The sequence below is a fragment of the Salminus brasiliensis genome, chromosome 9 (assembly GCF_030463535.1).
Source record: "Salminus brasiliensis chromosome 9, fSalBra1.hap2, whole genome shotgun sequence".
NCBI classification, from domain to species: Eukaryota; Metazoa; Chordata; class Actinopteri; order Characiformes; family Bryconidae; genus Salminus; species Salminus brasiliensis.
The window spans coordinates 23,877,833-23,898,482 of record NC_132886.1 but is presented as its reverse complement, the minus strand read 5'-3'; the positions used below and the strand labels follow the sequence as shown (position 1 = coordinate 23,898,482).

The window sequence follows — 20,650 nt, the reverse complement described above, 5'->3', positions numbered from 1 at the left end:
AAAAAAAACAGCAGAAGCTGTCTACATAGAGAGAGGTCTGGATCTATTAATTAAATAAAAAAAGAAAATCAAGAAAAAAAGGTAGTAGTTTGTTAACTTAATGTCGGAACAAGAAGAAAGAATAAAACGTTCAAACTAGCTGCTGGAGCTTATCCTATTTCTTCAAGCACCACCACACCTACGATCCACAAGTTGACATAACGCATGTTAGTTCTGCAACACAAGGACACAAGTGGTATGAACGAAGGATACTTTCAAAAAATGTTGGTGAGCGTGTCTGAGTGTGTCACTTGTGTGCATGCATAGAAGAAAACAAATGTGGTTAAAGAAGAAAATGAAAGAAAAAATCTAAAGAAATCCAGGACCCTGACTACAGTTGAGCTTCAAGGGGATGAGCAACACTCACTCACACTCACACAAAAAAGAAAATAAAATCCTGGCGTTTGGTTTTGGCCATCAAAGTCCAAGTTAAACTTGACCCTTTATGGGGGGAAAAAACTTCCCATGAGGCAAGTTCAGGCTGAAATGAGTTCCGTTGTGAACACACAGGATTGCATGCGTCAGCTGGAATGCTCTATAAACATTACAATGAAACATTCAGCAGTTGATAGACATCTATGTAGTAGTATTACTGTTTTAACTCTGGTACTGTGTTAAGCCATTGGTACGTCAATAAATACAGGTATACATATACCGAAGCCTATGTTAGCGCTTCATAAAAATGCACGCAAATGCTTCCAGATGGTTCTAGAGCAAGGCCAGGTAGAATCAAGCGCCAAATGCGCACAGGGTGGCAAGCTAAGTGCATCCATTTTTAGTCCTCAAAGTCCCTTTCAGTGTATACTTACAGACAACTGTATGAAGTCTGCCCACTTTCTCATGTAACAAACCACAAGTGAAAACCAGCTTTTAACAACATGTGCTCTGCATCCTTAAATTAAGAACAAGAACCTTACAATCCACCAAATCAAAGCACTTTGCATCACAAAAAATGTGTTGGAAATGCGTCTCCGAACACTGACCAGGGATCAGCTTAGAGCTAAGAGACAAGCCAAGAGGTCCAAGATCAGCAGGGAGATACCTTCCCTCCACCCACCAGCCGCCAACACCGATCACGCTCCTTCTGCAGTCTCAGCAACATTGTCTTTCCCAACATCTTGTCTATTCAGATGCTCTGAAGATTCTATACAGATAACTCAACCTTAAATGAAGTAATAATAATAATAATAATAATAATAATAATATTCACTTAAGATGCCAATGCCAGACTGGAGAGTCAAGAGCAGCTATCCTACATATGACCTAATAATCATCAAAATCTGAACAGTAATAATAAGAACGGACATTTACATGTGAACTCAGGAGATCAGAGTCTCAGACAGATGCAAGAGACAAGTAAGAGGCGCAAGAGGATGTTGGTTTCTTTCTTTTTTTTTTTTTTTAAATATAAAAAGCAAGGCTTACTACTTCTTCACAGCAAAGAGCCTGTTTGTAATCTTACTATATATACATACACAATTAAAAATTGGAACGGCAAAACAAACAAACAAACAAACAAACAAACAAAAAAAAAGAACCCCAGACAGGACAGCAAACTAGACCAAATCGTCTAAAATCAATCAATCGATCTCTGTGTGTATGTGTGTGTGAGTGAGAGACTAGTAACAATCAGTGCATTGCAGTTTCATAATACATGAGCAAGTATTTTAAGGTGACAGAGAGGGGGGGCGGGGTGGAGGGTGTAGTATGGGGAGTCAGGGGGGAAAGAAAAGGGCAAAAAGAGCTACGCAACCAGAATTGAGAAAGAGCAGACTAGTTCTCCTTTTACTTCCTACAGTTTGCGTGTTGTTCTGTGTGTACGTTCCTTTAAGTACGGACATTAGCTTCCGAGTCAACCCCCCAATCCCCACCCTTCTTATATATATATATTCATATATATCGCTTTAATAATAGAACAGCGCCTGCGGATACTCTGAAAACCAGGTCAAAGATTCAGTCTAGTTCACACACCCTGCCCAAAGAGGGGCGCCATATATGGGCATCCAGTTGCAGTATTACATCACTTCCTGTGTTTGAGTCACCAGCCTCTGGAGCCCCACGCATCTTCCCTAATGCTCATAGTTAAGCTGCGGAGTTAACATTGAATATCGAGAAGCTTCAGAGATCTTAAGAGACTAGCTGGTTCAGTGCAGATGGTTGGTTGAGATGTATTTGGAAGGGGACGGGAGGGGAGGGGGGAGGTGGGGTGAGATTAAACTGAAGGATCAGAGGATAGGAGGGAAGAAGAGAGAGGATGCAGGGAGGGGTGGAGGCAATGGGGTGGCCATGAAGGGATCCGAGAGATGGATCATTCCGCTTTACTGCGCTTCGCTGCTCCAGGGAGCTTCTCTTGTAGCCTGATAAAAAGAAAAAAAAAAAAAAAAAGAGAAATTAAAAAATGGAAGCACTATTTATAAATCGCCCATTAGGTGGCAGTCCTTTAATCTAATTTGTGCTTTGCTCCCACTTGTTTTACATACATACTGGCACACATACCCAAATTCTATTCTATCTACTAAATAAATGAACATTAAAAACTTACTTGGCAACTGTAGCATTGATTTGAGTGCGTGCCATTTCAATGTAGTGGTCTATCTGGGTCTGCAGAGAAAATAAATAAATAAAGAAAGTTAAATATAAAACAAAAAAGCTACCAAAGATAATGTCTAATTTATCACAGATGTACACAGAAGTCACAGTGTAGCGTGGCTGCGGGCCTTCATATCCGTTCACAACAGTGGAAAAGCTAAATAAAGTGGGTTATCATGGTTTCGAGGCCACGGCATATTTCTGCCAGATGGGAGTTAAAGTGACAGCTATATCAGTACACGGACCTGGAGGAGACCACATTTTTCTATCGTTTTTGTATCTAAATCAGAGACTAGTCTTGCATAATGCACATTTGTACACATTTGTACACATTTGTGATCTCCCTATAGAGCATATTTAATGAACAATATTTCTCATGGACTCACCTTGTTCTTCTCATACAAAGGCGGTACAGTGAAGGTAAGGATGTCCACTGAAAAGCAAGAAGAAAACTGAACTGAACACAGCTCGGGATGATCAGAACACGGTGATACAACAGTAAACAAATGTTGGGGCACACCTAGTCCAACCAGATATATTAACCAGATACACTAATTTTTTTGTTTGTTTGTTTTTCCAAAGGAAACAAAAAAATGCTCGGACACCTTACTGATTTTATTAGTACACAGCACTTTCTAAAATTCATACTTCAATGATTATGGTTGGGAAAGCAATGCTGCACAGTGGAACGGTGCACCACCTTCTTGACTTGAGCTAAATTGCTAAATCCTTGCGCACTGCAAAAACAAGCATGGCCATTTTCTTATAGCCTTCCCCTGCTTTAGACAGTTGCTCAGTTTTATGACCTCATGAAAGACTAACATGAAAGAGTAACTGCGCATTCGGATTTGCTCAAATTATTGTGGTTAATGTTTCATTAGCTATAAAGGCTAAATTAATGAATGAATAAATACAGAAAGAAAGAAAGAAAGAAAGAAAGAAAATGTGTAATTTGGCCAATGGTGCCCAAACTTTGCATAAGACTGTACTCAATTTCTTTCTGATAGCTTCACCTGAAGTGAAAGTACAGTGGTTCTGAGAAAAGCAGTAAATATCAGTGTTAAGGCAAAGGAATCAGCTATGTCAGAGCTTACCAAGAATGAGGATTGTGATGCCATTGAAGACGGCACCCACGTATGTCATCAACCACATGACCACTGCCAGCTGTAATGAAATGGCGAAAAATGTTCATACAATGACCATGCAGAGCTAACCAACTGCCATAATGTGCTCCTTTAATTATATGTTTATTATTAAGAACATGTCGAAAATTGAAAAATAGGAATCAGCTATTAACTATCCAGTACCAATTACAAAACAACGTATGGTATTTATGAGGAGAATGAGGAACTGAAGAGTGCCTTTAGATCTTAAGGGATTTAAGCAGTGTGTGATCATTTGGCTTGAACAGCTCTACAGTACATAAAACGTACAACATAAGGAGCCTTTGTTTGTGGGGGTCAGTATGTTCTGGGTCAGTCATCTATCTCTTTAATCTCTGTTCTATTTCCTCTGAATGCATCATCTCCCCCTGTCATGCGTGTGAAATAGGCTAACTGATCTTTTTGTTTTGCACTTTATAATATGGCTGACTATATGTCTTATATGCACTTCTTTTAGTTTCTTACATATTTTTATCTAAATAGTTTAGAGTAAGCAAGCAACTTAACAATGATAAATGAATGCAATATTGACTACAAGCCATCGGTCTTGGGACTTTCTTGTTAATAGAGCAGTAGTTGTATTCACTATGCTGTGATTTCCCCATCCTGGCAGGTTGGCTAGAATGAAAACAGCCAGCTCTAGTGACTACATGTGCATCAGTTCCTGTACGAGCTAAAAATAGGGTGCTTAATTGGTTGAACTATGACTAATATAGAACATAATTAAATAATTAATAAATTGGTAAATGATAAATCACATTTAATAATAAACATGTAAATGGAATCTGTGCAATAATGTATGTATAGTTTAAGTTAGTGTATATACTGTGTATTTTTATTTTTTCACTCCCCTTTACACCCTTCTTAATGTTAATGTGACAATAAACCTGATTCGATTTCCTTTGAATTACCAATATATCATGTACGTTCAGTTACAAATGACTCTACTTGGACATGTGTGTTAAAGTCGGACTGCAGTCAATAAATGTCTTCCGCAAATGCGCACACAAGTCATGAGGGGTCATGGCATGCCAGGCCTTATGCTAATGGATAATGTACCAACCTTGAGGGAATCCACCAAGTCCTCGACCAGGAACAGGCGGCTCATCTGCTTGAGTGCGCAGTTGATGTAGGTCAGACACACGTCCACGTGCTTGCGGAACGTCTCAGGAGGCACGCTGACATCCTTCTCCATCAGAGACCTGCCACAAGCACGGGTCAACCCAATTAGCCCAGCAGCAATATCCCCACACACTTAATGGAGGCAGACGCACCCTCAATTCATCCCTCCGCTCTTCCCTACTCACATCATTAAGGCAGATACGCAACAAAAAATGGCCACTAGAAATGTTAGCAAGCGTGAGGGTAAAACATACTCGCTACTGCAGAATATTAACCAGCACAGAGTGTGTGCGCATTATAGTATGCACTATTACCTGAGCATTTACCTGTAATTAAATGAGAAGGGACTGGAAAATAGAAAATTGCTAATGGAAACATTTAGGAATGTGGATTTCAGGTCAAATTTGACATTCGATTTTTCACAATTATTCAAAATATTATTATAATTTTGTGGCAATTTTAACGTGCAAATATTTAGACTCAATTTACCAGCACAAGACCAAGCACAATGCCCAGGTAATGACCTGGAGAGTACATACATCCCCTGGTCAAGTGGAACATTTCCATGACAGTTATGTTTAATAGATGTTCACAGGTTAGTTTAACAAGGGAAAACGTTGCAGAAGAGTGTTCTTTAATTTTCCTGCAAGAAGATTGAAAATCTATGCATTTCTGTACATGATTCACACTTGAGGCAGCAGTCTGTCTTTGATCCTGAGGACGCTGCGTCCTGTTTACCAGGGAAGTCATGCAGTCATGCATTGGTAAAATACCAGCACTGTTAAATGTGCTGTGAATGAGGTCACCGGTAAGAGCATCCCAGTAATGTCCTGGTTTTGGAATGTGTAAAAGTAAAGCTTTGCTCAGTACAGCGGTAGCTCCAGTAACGTGGTTCACAATGAACTTCTGGATTACTCCTCAACACTATTCTCAACACTACAAACCCCACAAGCCCAGTGCACAATGGCTTACTTGAAGGGGTGTCCCTCACTGGATTTCTGCACGGCCTGGATGACCGACTTGTAAATGCGGAAGGTGATGGTGACGCAGAGCAGAGCCAGGAGCAGGTAGGAGATGACGCTGATCACGCTGAAAGCTGCCAGAGACAGCAACAGCAGCAGGGAGGTGCCGAAAACCACGCCCGTCTTCTTCGGGTCCCGCCAGTGCACCAAGTCATGTACTGCAAAAGAGAGAGTGTATGTGTGTGCATGGTGTGGTGTGTGTGCATATGCAGTGAGGCGGTATGGTGTGAGTGAAAAGGGGGGGGGGGGGGGGGAAGAGAGAGGAGGAGTGAGATACAAAACAACACAATTAATATCTGCAATGATTCACATTTGCTCCCTTTCAAATTCTCCTGCATATGCTTGCCCACACTAAACCAGTACTGCACGTTCTTCGCACTATGGAGCCCATTTGTTGGCAGGGACATATAGTTTCTACTTGGTTTTAACTTGGTTTTAAATCTGTAAAAACAATGAACAGAGCCATTTCCTATATAGCCCTGTTATGTAATCCAGTACAGGGGTTTCTAAGCAGCCTCCACTGCAGCATGAAAGAAACCTTTTAAAGAAGCCTTATGTAAACAGCAGCCTCCACGTGGAGAAATGCCTTGGGCATTTAGTATGTGTGCTCCACCATCGCAGAGATGCATACATACTCACTGAAGGGACTGGTTTATGGACGATCACAACGCTCCGAGCGAGCTCAACGACTGGAGTGTCTCAAACTTTTCTCCCAGTGTTGCAACCCAGAAGGACCAAGTGTTCCACCACAGGAAAAGCCGGCTGGAACTGGCTCTCAACATTAAAACGCTACCCTCCTGGTTCCTGTTCTAGAAACCTCCTCCACGGGCATGTGAGGGGATGGGCACTACAACGCTAGAACTCGTGCAAGCTCACCCACTGCATTCAGTGTCACTTTCTCTGTCCTATCTCTTCACATATATTAATCTAATGAAACAGGAAGCATCTCTGCCATGAATGCCTGAGTAGATTCTCCAGGGCTTTAAGAACAAAGACTGTATTGAGGTAACGGTGTGTTTACAGCATTAGGTGCTGTACCTAAACGTTACTTATTCATGATTGGGGAAAGTGCATTTAGTACTCCATTTTAACAAAGAAGAAATTATGATCTGTTTGTTGCATCTCAAAAATTGCAAACAGTGTGGAGCTAATCTCAATTAAGGATAAAGCATTTCCAGCAGGTTCCCTTACTTGTACCTCCCTGCTAATAATAAACACAATAAAAAAAAAAACAAAGAATCAACATTTTACTATAGATAAACAATTGTGTTTAAACAAATGACATAAAAGACCAAAAAAAAAAAAAAAAAAAAGTGTTTACAAGAACGCTCATCATGACATAACTGCGGCACAATGGTGCAAGGCCAACGATTCAGAGCCTTAGAAAGCACGCCATTGTTTTCACCTCTCCATTTCAGATGCTTTGGGGCCAACAACGAATGCAGGCGTGGGGTTTCCTGCTCGCTCACTGCAGGGGTCTGAGTCCCTCCCAGCATGCTTTGCCAGTGCCCAGAGGGAGGCAGCCTGGACTGAGTGCTCGTTTATTATCACTCGTTCACTCCCTCCCTCCCTCTCTTGCTTTAGCGGCCCCAGAAACAGCAGCACGTCCCAGCGGTAGCCGAGCCGCAGTGGCCTCTTTTCAGTTCTGGCACTGCTCGCCGCTTAAAGGCACAGTCGCACACACACTGTATGTAATTGTGTGTAATTTTTATGTTATAAATATATATAATAACAATATTAGCTGCATAAAAGCAAGTGATTTTCCCAGTCATTTGCCAATAAGGCTTTTAGATTAGGCACTGATCTACAGTGAACATGTACAGGATAAAGCTATTCTAGAGATCCATCACAACCAACCTTCTCAGTAGTAGCAAGTTGAGTTTATAAGTGATCCAATAACAGGCAGAATAATGTTCGACATATGGTAACATGGTCTTTGGACTGATTTTAATAACATAATTCTATTAAAATGATATCAGGGAGATATAAATAAACCTGCCAATGTTCAAACCTACTAATAACAATGCAACAATGCATGTATTTTCAGGTTTGTTACATTTTGTCATTCTAAGGTGAGATTTTGTGTCATGCATAGCATGTCATTTCCACTAGGATGCAACCACATGCTACAAAGGGTTCTGGTTCCAATGCTCTAAATCACTTGGAATAAACTCTTATTTGCATGAACTTTCATTTAAAGTAAAAGAACATGTTTATTTTCTGTAAAGTTACCATTTTGGAGATACATGCTTTTCATTGGACAACGACAATTTGTACCTTATCACCCAAACCTAATACAAATCCTGTACGCCAGAACCATAAAACCCTGGGTACATTGCATAGCAGATTATAAACAGACAGGGTACCTCACACCTTTCTTTTGGCAAATGACAAATGTCCAACGCACACTAAACAACTTCAACCTGTAGCTGAACCAAACCCCACCCCAAAACGTGTGCCTTGCATTAGCTAGGAAACATAGCTTCGCACCACCATTTGCACTGCTCCAAAATTAAGAAATTAAAGAAATTAACCTAAGGTTAAGGTTAACTGAGGTTGTGGGTGGGAAGATGGAGTCAGCTTGGTATGTACAGACTGCAAAGGTAGTTGGAGGGGAGTTGTTACATACATACAAGGCAGATGTTGGTTTTGATGCAAATTTCCATTCCAGCTTAAATGGTGCTGCAGTATCTAGCATCAGAATGTAGCTGCTACATCATTTAAGGTGGAACAGAATCAAAATTCAATTAAATTCAATTAAATTAAGGAACGTCCTGAAACTGCCTAAAGTTGCTTGGGTTTAATTGGCTATTGACTTGAGCCTTTCAGACGGAGTCTCTCACTAATATCAAAAGGCTCATAATCGGAGTCTCGATTATAATCGCTCAATTCTCTTTCCAACTGTCGACTCTGACTGATGAAAAATATGAAAAATCTGCAGGCCAACCAGCACAGACTCAGCCAGACTGAGAATCAGGGCTAAAACCCTCATACACATTGAACAAGATCATACCAACTGCACAACATAAAAAGCACTGCCAGCTATGGCACGAAATTAGGCTTACTTGATTACATGTAAAGGGACATAATTTCCCAATGTCACACCATATCAGGGTCTTTTGGCCTCCAGCTCTGCTTAATAGTGACAATGAGGGTCAAGAAAAAAAAACTGATATGGCTCCTTTAAATTGACATGCTCACCCGGAATTAAATTTCCATTGCCCTCTGCTGAAAAGGCAGTGGGCCAGAAAAATCTGCATCGAGCTGCAGAAATCGAACACTCGGGACAGACTTTACTGCCAAACCCCTAGAGTTGTGCAAACTGATACCAAGGGGACATGTTTGGATGCATGTTTGCTCTTTTGACTATTTGGTGGGAATCAGCAATCCTGTGACTAAACTCATCATCTTTTATGACATAGAAGCTTTACTGTTTACAAAAAAAAAAAAAGAATCAAATAAAAAAGTTAAAAATTATAAGAAATATTGCTTGTTGTTAGTGGCAGAGTACCTAGTACACCATCTCTCTTTAAAAAGCGGTTCAAATTCTCAGACACATGCAACTAAAGCTGATAGTGTCGCAGAAACCAAACTGGATTTAAGGTAAGACTAAGCCTAGAGTGAGTCTGAAGCTGGGTCTTTCTTTGCGTGCAAGGTTAGCAGGCTGATAGCCCAAAGGAAAGGCAAGTTACCTGACACGTGGGTTAGTATTGCTGTCAAGACATGCTCTGCGAGGTGGTAGGCCTCTGCCACCCAAATGTCGATTGCCTCTACCTCTTTGGCTAACGAAGCTTCAGGCTGATACTCGTTTGGAAAACGCTGCGGTGTGGAAGGGGAGGCGATGGAAGACTCTGCTTTAGACAGAGGTTGCGCAGCCTCCTTTGAAGAGACCAGGGTCGTTTTGTTAGAAATGCTTAGTTCATCCTCATCTTCCTGGCTGCTCCCAAGCTCTTTGAGAGCACTGATAGTAAGACGCTCCTGCTCCAGGTCCATGATCATAGCAGGGGAAGAAGGAGCATCAGACACAGGATCCTTGCCAGTGCGTCCTAGACCGAGACCCTCAGGCTCCTCATCCTGTCGCGACTTCAAGCACTCTCTCATGAACTCCACAAAGCTGTCTGTTGCTGCTGTCTCAGTCTGGCCTTCTGGCTCGGGTTTCTCAGGCTCACTTATGATTTCTGGTGACTGCCTGTCTGTAACATCACATTGGACTAGATCGTTATGTTCGGCGTTAGTCATGACTAATTCCTCGGCCACATCAGTGGTCACAAAATCAGAGATTACCTCACTGATCTTGTTTGATGAATCATCATGGAAAGAGGGGAATGGAGCAGGAGAGTTCTCTTGAACAGAGGATAGTTCCTCTACGGCCGGAGTGATGTCATCTTCCTCCGCCACTACAGAAAAATCTCCTGGTGCATGTACTACGCTCTGGTCCTCCAGCTCTACACGTTGACCATCTAATTCATGAACAGGGGATTCATTTTGAGGAGGCAGAGACTCAACAAGAACTTCAGTGGTAAAGACAACAGGTGAAGGTTCAGACACTACATCAAGGTTTTGCCTGGTTTCATCAAGTTCCTCATCAAATTCATCAACAACAGCTTCCTCAATTGACTGCTGGGTAAACGCGGTGTTATTCTGACCAAGTTGGTGAGAGTTGGATTTTAAGTCAACTGATTCCCCAACGTTCTCAGTAAAAATGCCTGAACTTAGCTGGTCTTTCAAAGCTAGTTCCTGACTGGTATAGTGGTCCAGATATGTATCTATGTCACTGGACTCAAGCTCATTTGACAAATCCTGATAATTGGGGGGAAGGTCCGGTGTGACCTCTGACATTTTGTCAGGTTTTACATTGTTAACGTAAGACTCTCTGAAGGGCTCATTGATATTCTGAGCCACATCCGATTGCTTTTGTGGTTCTTCGGAAGCGGGTTCCTTTGAGTCAATGAAAGTCTGGACGGATCTCTCATCACAAACATCATCTTTGACAACGCTGTGCTTTGGAGAATAATCTGCGTCAAAATCTCCAACGTTAGTTTGTGAAGAAATTTCATCGCCTTTCAGAACAACTTCAGATTTTTCTTCAGAAACCTCTGAAGATTTCTCAGAGGATACGGATTCTGGTCTTGCAGGCTCTTGCATGATCTCATATTTATCATCATCATTTTCCTCTTCCTGCTCCATCTCATCATCACTGAGGATGTTCTGCTCCTCTGTCTCAATGACATTAATGATGGGCACCAGAACGCCCAGCTTGCCGCGTTCATCTGGAAGGGCTGACTTCTCTATACATGGTCCAGATTCCGGAGCATCAGTGCTGGCACCCAGAAGGGCACCACTCACATCCTCAATAACCGTATCGTCAGATTCACCAGAGCTGTCAACTTCAAGAATCTCGGCAGGCCCAGCAGCAGCACCACCAGCAGCACCACCACCACCACCACCACCACCACCCAAGGAGGCAGACTGCTGCTTTGCACTTGAATCTTCCTGAGGAGTAGGAGGTGGAGAAGGCATGGAAGGAGATCCAAAGTCAGTAGGAGGTGCAGGACATGGAGGAGATGCAGGATTGTCAGAGGTCTGAGTTTCAGGGTGGCATGACGAGCCAGATTGTGCGTCAGGGTCAGATTTTTCTTGTTTGTCCCACATATAGGCAGTGGGTAAAAATCTAAGATCAAATTCAGATTCCTCCTCAACACTGTCTTGCTTGGGCTGTTTACGATCACCTTCATCCTCATCCATTTTTTTGGTCACTTCAGAAGGCATATCCATAAACTCATGAGGAACGCCGACAAATGATTCAGAAACTGGTGCATCCGTTTCTTTGCCTTTGAGCTCCTTGGATGGGCTTTCTTGAATTATAGCAGACTCTTGCACTTCATCAAAGTCAGACTCGGCAGTGCTGAAATCAGGAGCTGGCGGCAAGTGAGCCCTCATCCAGTCTGCAGTATCCTCAAAGTCGCTTCCTCGTCGGACATCGCCAAGTATTTCGAAGGGTGATTCTGGGGAATCCTGTTCAGTGGATGTTGCCCTTTTCTTCAAGGATGAACGGGAAGAGATACCATGCATCTCTGTAGGGGACTTCTCATAATGGCGCTCTCGGAAATGAGGAAATCCTCCTTCGCTCCAATCAGAATCATTCTGCTTTGCAGCCAGAGCTTCCAATGCTTTGATTCGCTCAGACACGGGGGACACCTTTACTGGGGAGGAGTCCTGGTTTTGGGATCCAGAGGACGATTCAAAAAGCTCCCTTTTCTCCTGGAAACTACGATCTATGTTCCCACCAGGTGGTCCTGATGATTCATTACCGTAAGTCATAGGAGAAAAAGAACTTGGCTGGGAGGAAAAGCGAAGCGAGGTGGCCACACCCTCTGAAGGCTTGTCAGAGCCCAGTACCACCCTTTTGTCTGTGTCCATTAAAGAGGAGGGAAAGAGGGAAGGAGGTAGGGAGGAAACAAAAATCAAGGCACACTCTATATTAATACAGATTTGCTAAAGCGGAGGGCCGTACTTGCAGCTCTGGTGAATGCGAACCGTTTACCTTGAAAGGCATATTTGATGAAATCCATCCACACAAATGCTTTGAAAATGTGCCTTTCCAGGTACATTATTTCAGACGCAAAGACAGGCCCCAAAAACTTTAGCAATCAGCAATTAGACTAGTACTTTAAACAGCATTCCAAGGATGTTTGGTAACATCCATTTTGTTGCAGCTGAAGCGATCATGCATTGCATGGTTTAAACAATTAATGGATGACATGCCAGTCAGACAATGTGCTTTTACCTTTCAGGTATCTAAATGATGCAGAGGAGTTAAGTAATTGCAAGTTATGTGAAATATAAATAAATAAATAATGTGAATGCCTTTCATTAATGCTGCATCTTCAACAATATAGGATTCAAATATGTCCCATGTCCCTGAAGTTCAAGGACAAAACATAATAAACAGCACAGACTTCCCTCAGAGAAATGAATGTGCATTTTGGCTGCTTTGCCTGAAATTAAGACTTCTTGAAGGATAATGAAGCCTTGACAGACTTCATGTCAGATTAAAAAAAAAAAAGCAGTACATGGTCTATAAAAACCAAAAGTAAACAAAAAGTTAAATAACTTGCTGGCCCTGATTATTCTAAAATGAAAGTTGTGTACTCAAACCATCGGAGGCTTAGATTCGGACTAACTGCACATGGCCTTTTAGACGTATTTCCAGTCTGCTGATCTGATAGTTCGATTAAATGAGGATGCCATACCCCTAGACTATTCCTCTCTAAAAGAGATCAGGTAAAAAAAAAATTAAAAAGAAAAGTTCAGCAGTAAGTAAATAACAAGAATTACTTTGGAGTTAGACTCCCATAAACAAGCATCTCTAACCACCTATTGCCATTACCATAAGAGAGTTAGTTGGGAACCACATTAACAAATCCAGACGACTTGCAGCAACAACAACAAAAATAACAAAGATGAAATGAACTGTAGTTTACGTGGCGGTTTTAACTATGGACCTAATAGATGCAGCATTGTTATTGCAGACTTTTGATGGTCATAGCATCTTGCTCAGTGGATGTGCTTGCTTCTTTAGTCTAGACATTGTCATTACCACTGAAATGATCCTGTAACTAACAATAAATGGCAAAGTAGACAAAAGACAAAAACAAAAAAAACAAAACAATGAAAAACATTAAAACAATTAATAATTCCCTTACTCTGAGGTAAGAGATTGCATGCAAGATGTCTTAAGGCACAAGCAGAAGTGAAGAGCCAGCAGTCGCAGCCACGGGTGGGGGGAATAACCCAGAGCAGGCATCCTCATGGTCGATCCCTCCCCAGTGTCACTCTACCTGCAGTACCAATGAAGACTTGGGGGAGGCACCTCCAAACACAACCAGTGGTGGAGGACGAGGGACATCAAGGACAGGATTCCTTGGGGATACCGACCTGATCCATTTTTAGAATTCTGCCTTCACACAAAGTGAACTTGAACTTCTCTGCTGTCTTAAAATAAGGTGGCAATCTTGGGATTATGGTGGACCCACACTACAGCTGACCTATATAATGCATGCAGCTGGGATAGACTGCAGATGATCAGATTTCCATCATCTGTGGCGACCTTTTCCTGTCTGTCAATCACGATAAGACTTGGGGGGTATAGACGGAATGATGACTTGCAAAATATAAACAACATGCGCACTTCTTTGATTTTGCCCTAACAAGTACTTAAGGAACACTTTTTCTAACTAGCACATGTGAAACCTTTAACAGGCAGTCGGAGGCTGAAGGGTGTCGACTTTGTGATTACTTTAACTAGAAGTCTTACCTGCTTTTTCAGAGTTACAGGTTATTGCGATTGATTACTGAGCAAGTCATATGACTACCAAGTGTGCAGAAGGCGTGGTTAAGCATAGGTGGAGGACTCCAGTCATCAGTTGGTGCTGAAAACAGGTGGGACCTGACTGACCTGCTGGGATTCCAGAGTGCATAACTACTGGGGGGGGGATACCATTAGAAACTGGGAGGGTCGTATTACAGGGCCTCTGGGGTTGTCAGAAAGGGGGTCTGGGCTAGAGCATGTGACTGGGTGGCGTGCGGGGGTGAAATTTAATATCCATGGTCGCTTAATATCAATATCCGCTGTACAACCTAAAAGCATACCGACTGAAGGAGAGAACTTGGTCAGATTCACAGAGATGTAAATGAGCGACTGGAGGCTGAGGCTGAAATCTGTTCCAGCGCTCGTGTGAAAGGATCTGTAGCTTCATCTGTGACATTCCTGTCCCGGAGCTCGCAGTCTATCCAAAATAGTTCTCTTTGAGTACCTAATCTGGTATAAGGAGGAGAGGGGCACTAGAGAGAGGGATTGAGAGGATCATAGCAGCAGCTGAGCAAGAGATGGCATACTACGTTGTAGAGATGGGACAGAAGGAGAAGATAAAAAGGAGAGAGCGTTAAAAGGGTAGAAAAGCAGGCGAGCAGCATAAGAGAACTATACACTTGCCTTGAGGAGACTGAATGAGAGATACAGGCGAAGAGGAAAAAAAGGAATCTGAAAAAATAAAAAGGACAGAAGAATGAGAAGTAAATAGTCTCAATATCTTTCTTATACTCTACAAATTGAAAATGGAAGATACCAAAGCAGCGTCCACTAGGAGAACCTCTTACCTGTCTCTTGAGGTGACATTGCTTGACTAGGAATCTTTACTCAAAATTATTAGCAAGGAGTTCATCCCTTAGTTCAAGCCAACAGTTACCGCAACTACAGGAAGGTTCATTGAACGCACTTTACATTAGAGGTACAACACATCTAATTAGTGACACAGCCACCCTGTTTCGGCTTCGGCATTCCTAGATAACATTCTTAAAGATTCCGCCACACATTATCCATTGTGGATAAATTCCCCCCACATACCCTTCAAATCATTCCTCCCATAGTTTCCGACATCTGACCCCAAACAAGCTCCCACACTGTGCACCACGGGCAGGAGTTATGCAATCCATTTAGGGAATCCATTTTCTAACCACACTTCACAAACTTATGCTTTAATGGTGGGCCTCCATTTCACGGTTTAGCCAAATCCCAAACTGAAGCAGCACCGACACACTTTTTAAAGCACTCGGTCATGGCAACCTCAAACAGAACGAGGCGTGCCAGAGGTGAAGAGCTGTGGGTGAAGTTCTGGAGGGAGCAGGTTAGTCAAGTAACGCAGCAATCATAACTGAAGAGAACAGAGTACTGGTCGTGCAACAGCAGGGCATTCTGGCCACAGAGCAATCATTATACACCCGAGTCCCGACCACGGCAAGGTGAGTTGCCTGAGTTTAGGTGAGCATACCTGCCACACGGCATTCCTGCCTCGCCCAAGCTTGATGCTCAAGAGCCTTCCACTACAAGACACACCTTGGACCACCCTTTTCCAGTTTCACCTGCACACACCCCGTGAACCACAGGAAGCATTCTCTCGAATATCACTCATCCAGCACACAGGCTTCTAATAAATCACAGCAATAGATTGTCAAATGATTCTGATGCCAGAGGACTGGGTTGGCTACTGAAAAAGCTTCATTCAGCGGTCAGTGAGCAATTTTTGTATGGTTTCGTTAGGATGCTTTCAATCACTTTCCCGTGGGAAGATCGTACAATGACCCAGTGGGTCATCAGCTTCTGGAAGAAGCAGCTAGATTTTTGCTGAGAAGGTTCCAGTATTTGAACAAATCATTAATGTCACATATCACCAAAAAGACTCCAATGGCCTTTGGATGAAACACAGTCCCACTATACCAGAAGCCAATCAACACACCTCACAGCAAGGATTCACAGTTCAGACTTCCTGTGACTTAGCAAAAATTGAACTGCTAATGTTTGCAGTTTATCACCAATTTTGTTTTTGAAAAGCTTACCAAAAAATGTATCATGGAATTTGCTGTTTTAACAACTTTGGAGATGCCAGGATGCAACAGCACAACTCCAACAACTACCAAACCATGATCCTTGGGGAAAGGCTTGCCTCTCAAACCTCCAAATTGTTTAAATTACAGCTCAGATCGTCTTAAACCTGTTATTTATTTTTACAGCCTCTGCCTGATTTCTGAAGCTCAACAACTTCTCCTCTCATTTACATAGCCACTGATCTGATACTGACAGACGACAAAGCGTTTGTTCTGCAGATCACATGATACCTAGAGCCCAATGAGAAAAGAGGTTGCTTCCTAAATACACATTTCGCAGTGTAAATCAAGCTCATCATCAGACAAACGAGACAATCAGTCTGGAAGATCTCATGGCCACTTAGCTGCCAGCAGTCTGTGAAGATGGGTCATCCAGTTAGCTAGCTATCAGTAAGCAGTTGCATGTATTCTGGACATGGTAACCACCATCACCATATCAAAAGAGGGTCCTTGTAGTATGTCGGGGAGCCATTGCTTTTGGAAGGTCTCGTTTCAAAAGTGCTAGCCAGTGTCTTTAGTCCTACTCTGTCATGCAACCTGTAAAATGTAATTCTGCGGCATGTTCAAAGAACAACCCTTTCAAATGTCCCAGATTCGGGGCCTGAGACTCCTATACACAGCTAACGTAATAGGCCTGTAGATAAAGTATTATAATGAGAAGAGACTCCTCAAGCTCTTCAGACCATCTGACCATATCTGTACTCTAGGGTACAAATACTTCCAAATGAAATGGTCCTAGCGCATTCCAGTACCCCATGTCTTGCTAGGACAAAGGTGAGTCATATTACAGACATGCTAGAGTAGTGACCCCAGGTCACACCAAGCCTAAGAAGTGCCTGGTTTTGCCTTAGCTGGGGCAGTGTCAGAGTCCTGCGTGTGGTGCTGGTGTCATGCCAGGAACTGCAGCTCTATCCCGGTCAACCAAATAATGAAACCCAGCCTCTCTCTAAGCCACTAGAGCTGCCCCTATCAATGTTCTGATTTTAGCAATTACGTTTGGCTTTGATGGAGACGCTGTGTACACCTTGCAGAAACAGGTTTTCAGTGATCGAATCATGTTCAGATTTCACCTCTTCACCTGAAGAAACAGGTGGAAACACACCTAGGATGCGCTGAAACACACCTCCTAAATACGCAGCTCAGCTGCATTGCTAATACTAAAAAAGGTGGGACAAGGTGCTGTATCTTGGGCCTGTTGCAAAGCACCACACTGTTCCCGCAGCTCTTTATCCGCCTCTATGGCTGAATGCAAGGCTGTTGTTTTTCTGGAAATCAATTTGGGGGAAGGTGCAGGCATCAAATACATCGAATATCTGACGCAATACATGAAGTAATGACTGGTATTCTGTTTCAGTGAAACCAGACACAACTCTTTCCCACCAGTATTGACATCTCTGTTGTGTACAAAAAGTCTTCTGGACAGTCGTGGCGCAGAGCACTGCAGAAATCACAGCAGCTGAAAGATACAACCTTCTGTTCCAGCGATCCAGACAATTTGCTGCCTGTTTTAAACTCATTTCTGAGGCCTGACAGCATATATGGGAGGTAATGTTTACAGTCAGTTACAAGAAGTAAAATGGAAATGATGTACATGTTGACATCTGATCACACTTGGGATGCTTTTTGGTGAAAGGTGTGAACAGAACCCAGCCAAAGTTGATCCAGATACTATCCGGATAAGAAATGCATGTTAATGCAAGGTGTAAGCAGCCTTAAAGAAAGAAAGAGAGAGACAAAGAACCTAAAACAATATCACAGAATTGAATTTATGGATATTGTTTCCTGTTGGCTTTATACCTCACACTGATCATTGAAAAAAAAGCCGTTTTAATGCTTACCCTTGTGCACAATACCTTAGATGATCCAAACTCTCATCAAAAATTAAACACAATAGGAGTCATTCACTGCAGAGAAGAGGCGCAATAATTATTACTATATGAGAAAACATCTAAATGTATTACTACACTGCAGATTCTGCTGTGTTTGTTGTGCCTTTTGTTCCTATAACATGTTTTGACAGAGGGGTTTTGGTGATAAGGAAAGGTTAGCCTGGCCATCTGGTTCAGCGTTGCCCCATTGCTATACTGTAAGTAGGGATACACAATGGTGTCAGAAGCATATCGGTATTGTGGATAATTGAGTGTGTGTGTGTGTGTGTGTGTGTGTGTGTATTCACTGAACTGAAGAAAAACTGAATGTTGTATGATGTATTGTGTTGCTGAAATAACTGCATTTTGTTTATTTTCTACATTTGCAAATAAAGGCAGAATTTCTTTTTGACAGTCCAAATTTCTACATTTGATAAATCTTTGGGTATGTTTAAATAAATAAATAAATAAATAATAACAATAAAAAAAAGCCATTTCCACCTCTATGAACGCCCATAACACAGCCTCTTCATTATAGCCAGCAAAACAATAGAGAGCTGCGTTATCTCTGGATACAGACAGCTTACAGATATGGAAAAACATACGATTTGAAGATCATATCTGAAGCATATCTGTTGTTAAACCACTTTACTCCATGTCCTGAGATCCTGAGCTTTAAACGAGGCCACAAGTGCTCTGTCTATGATGGCGAACTGAACAGGCTAGCATGGCACTGAACCAGGAGCCTTCACTCTGTAGTCGATGCCACGCTCCTGTTTCCTCAACGAGCACCGAGCTGCTGCAGTCCACGGCCTAGTGTTCATTAAAGTGCACGAAAACCATCATTTAATTTTTTAATAAACATCTGTAAACGGAGAACGTCCGGGCTATGTAGTGTGCTCAGTTCATGCGGACCGTCTGTTTACCATTTCTACAGCGTTGGGCCAAGTGGGGAGAAAAACACACCCGCGCCTTTAAGAGCTGCTGATCGGCGGTCCTGCTTCAGCACTGCACTGCAGATCACAGCGGAGCCGCAGCACGGCCATTTCCACACGCCCCCAGCGGGCTCACGAAAACCTGCCTCTACAGCTCTCTGTAGCTTGGTCCTAAAATTAAAAGTTAGGTCACAGCTATGGAGGACGTCACCCTTCAGAGAGTCGTTTACTGGGTCTTGAAAAGCCAGTGAGCCGAAGTCTAAATAGGCTAATGCACCACTACGCACCGGAGAGAGCTCCTCCGTTTTCGTGAGCCAGGCTGTGGAAATAAAACTCGTATGATGTGGTTAATTTTATAGAGATCAGTCAAAATGACCGTCCTGGGAAATAATCTGAGTCACATGTTATTTTACACAGCGAAACTTCTACCTCTGATAGGTTACAGTTAGACAGTCTTGTTGTTGTTATCGGGATTTCCAGTTCCACCTTAAAAGGCTCGGCAGTTGCGTTACGGCGCACGGGCGGAGGGACGGGGCTGCCGCGGTAACGGCTGCGCTACTTAAGGTGGAACGGAAAATTCCACTAAGTTGGTTCAGTTTGACTAGCTAGATGCCCAGAGCAGATCAGCGGGTTTACAAACCGAGACATTACAGTGGAGGTCGCTTCATTTAACGCATCTTACCGGAAAACTTTGAGTCTTTGGACGTTGCAGGGTGTCCATCGTTTAGTCCTTGCGACGACGAGATCTGAGAGGACTGTGTCATGGGATCTGCCATTTTTCTGGTGTTACTCGCTGGGCTCTGCGATTCGGGGTGCAGCTACGACTCAAGGAAAGCTCTCCGTCTTGTGTCTGAACTGTCCGACCTCACCACAGTATGTCCCTAAAGCTGGGCTGAAGCTGAGAGAGAGAGAAGTACACAGGTGAAGCCTCTCGAATGTGGTGTGGGGAGGATGGGAGGTGGTGGCAGTGAAATAGGGCGGGTACAGCTTCAGAGAGAGAGAGAGAGAGAGAGAGAGAGAGAGAGAGAGAGAGATATAGAGAGAGAGATAGAGAGAGAGAGCTCGGTTTATTAGGGTGAGAGGTCGCTGCTGTGCTTAAAGGGGCAGTGTGGGACACTCACTCCCAGGCAAATTCTAGCTACATCATTGACCATACAGGCCTGGAAACCTGCGCCCATCTCTGCCTGTATGCTACTATCGACTCTCTTGATTTAGCTAGCTAGTGCTGTGTAGATCCATCTTACTTCCAGTATATGTTCATGTGAAGTCAGGTTGCAGAAGTTACATCGATGTCAAAAAACAAATAAACAAATCAATCAATTTATTGACAGAGGTTCAGTGTTAGCACTCAGCATGTCTGTGAACCACTGCTGTTGGCTAAGATTAGGCACTATCTTGTGAGGCTTGACTTGGTGAGTGGAAGGAAATCCAGTGCCAGACCATATCACCACAGCCCTCCTTTATTTCTG

At 42.8% G+C, this 20,650-nt stretch overlaps 1 protein-coding gene across 3 annotated transcripts; it reads right to left on the bottom strand.

Annotated features, from left to right (window-relative positions):
- Positions 1-1,423: 1,423 nt before the first annotated feature.
- Positions 1,424-20,169, bottom strand: rtn3 (reticulon 3). 3 transcript variants are annotated; one of them, XM_072687921.1, is made up of 9 exons: positions 19,864-20,169; positions 14,931-14,978; positions 9,628-12,345; positions 5,886-6,093; positions 4,855-4,993; positions 3,723-3,792; positions 3,015-3,061; positions 2,582-2,640; positions 1,424-2,396 (listed from the first exon to the last, which is right to left on the bottom strand). In XM_072687921.1, exons 1-9 carry the CDS (start codon positions 19,955-19,957, stop codon positions 2,348-2,350), a joined length of 3,432 nt encoding a protein of 1,143 aa, XP_072544022.1. In that variant the 5' UTR covers positions 19,958-20,169; the 3' UTR covers positions 1,424-2,347. The 3 variants fall into 3 exon arrangements, with proteins under 3 accessions (XP_072544022.1, XP_072544023.1, XP_072544024.1); XM_072687922.1 differs by lacking the exon at positions 9,628-12,345; XM_072687923.1 differs by lacking the exons at positions 9,628-12,345; positions 14,931-14,978.
- Between the last annotated feature and the right edge of the window lie 481 nt (positions 20,170-20,650).

What these genes read in the sequence shown, in the direction of transcription:
- rtn3 (XM_072687921.1), bottom strand. Translation starts at nt 19,957, where the DNA reads ATGGCAGATCCCATGACACAGTCCTCTCAGATCTCGTCGTCGCAAGGA. An exon ending in TCTCATTCAGTCTCCTCAAG is followed by an intron (nt 12,346 to 14,930) that starts GCAAGTGTATAG and finishes TAATGGACACAG; the next exon opens with ACAAAAGGGTGGTACTGGGC. An exon ending in ATCAATGCTACAGTTGCCAA is followed by an intron (nt 2,397 to 2,581) that starts GTAAGTTTTTAA and finishes TCTTTTTATCAG; the next exon opens with GCTACAAGAGAAGCTCCCTG.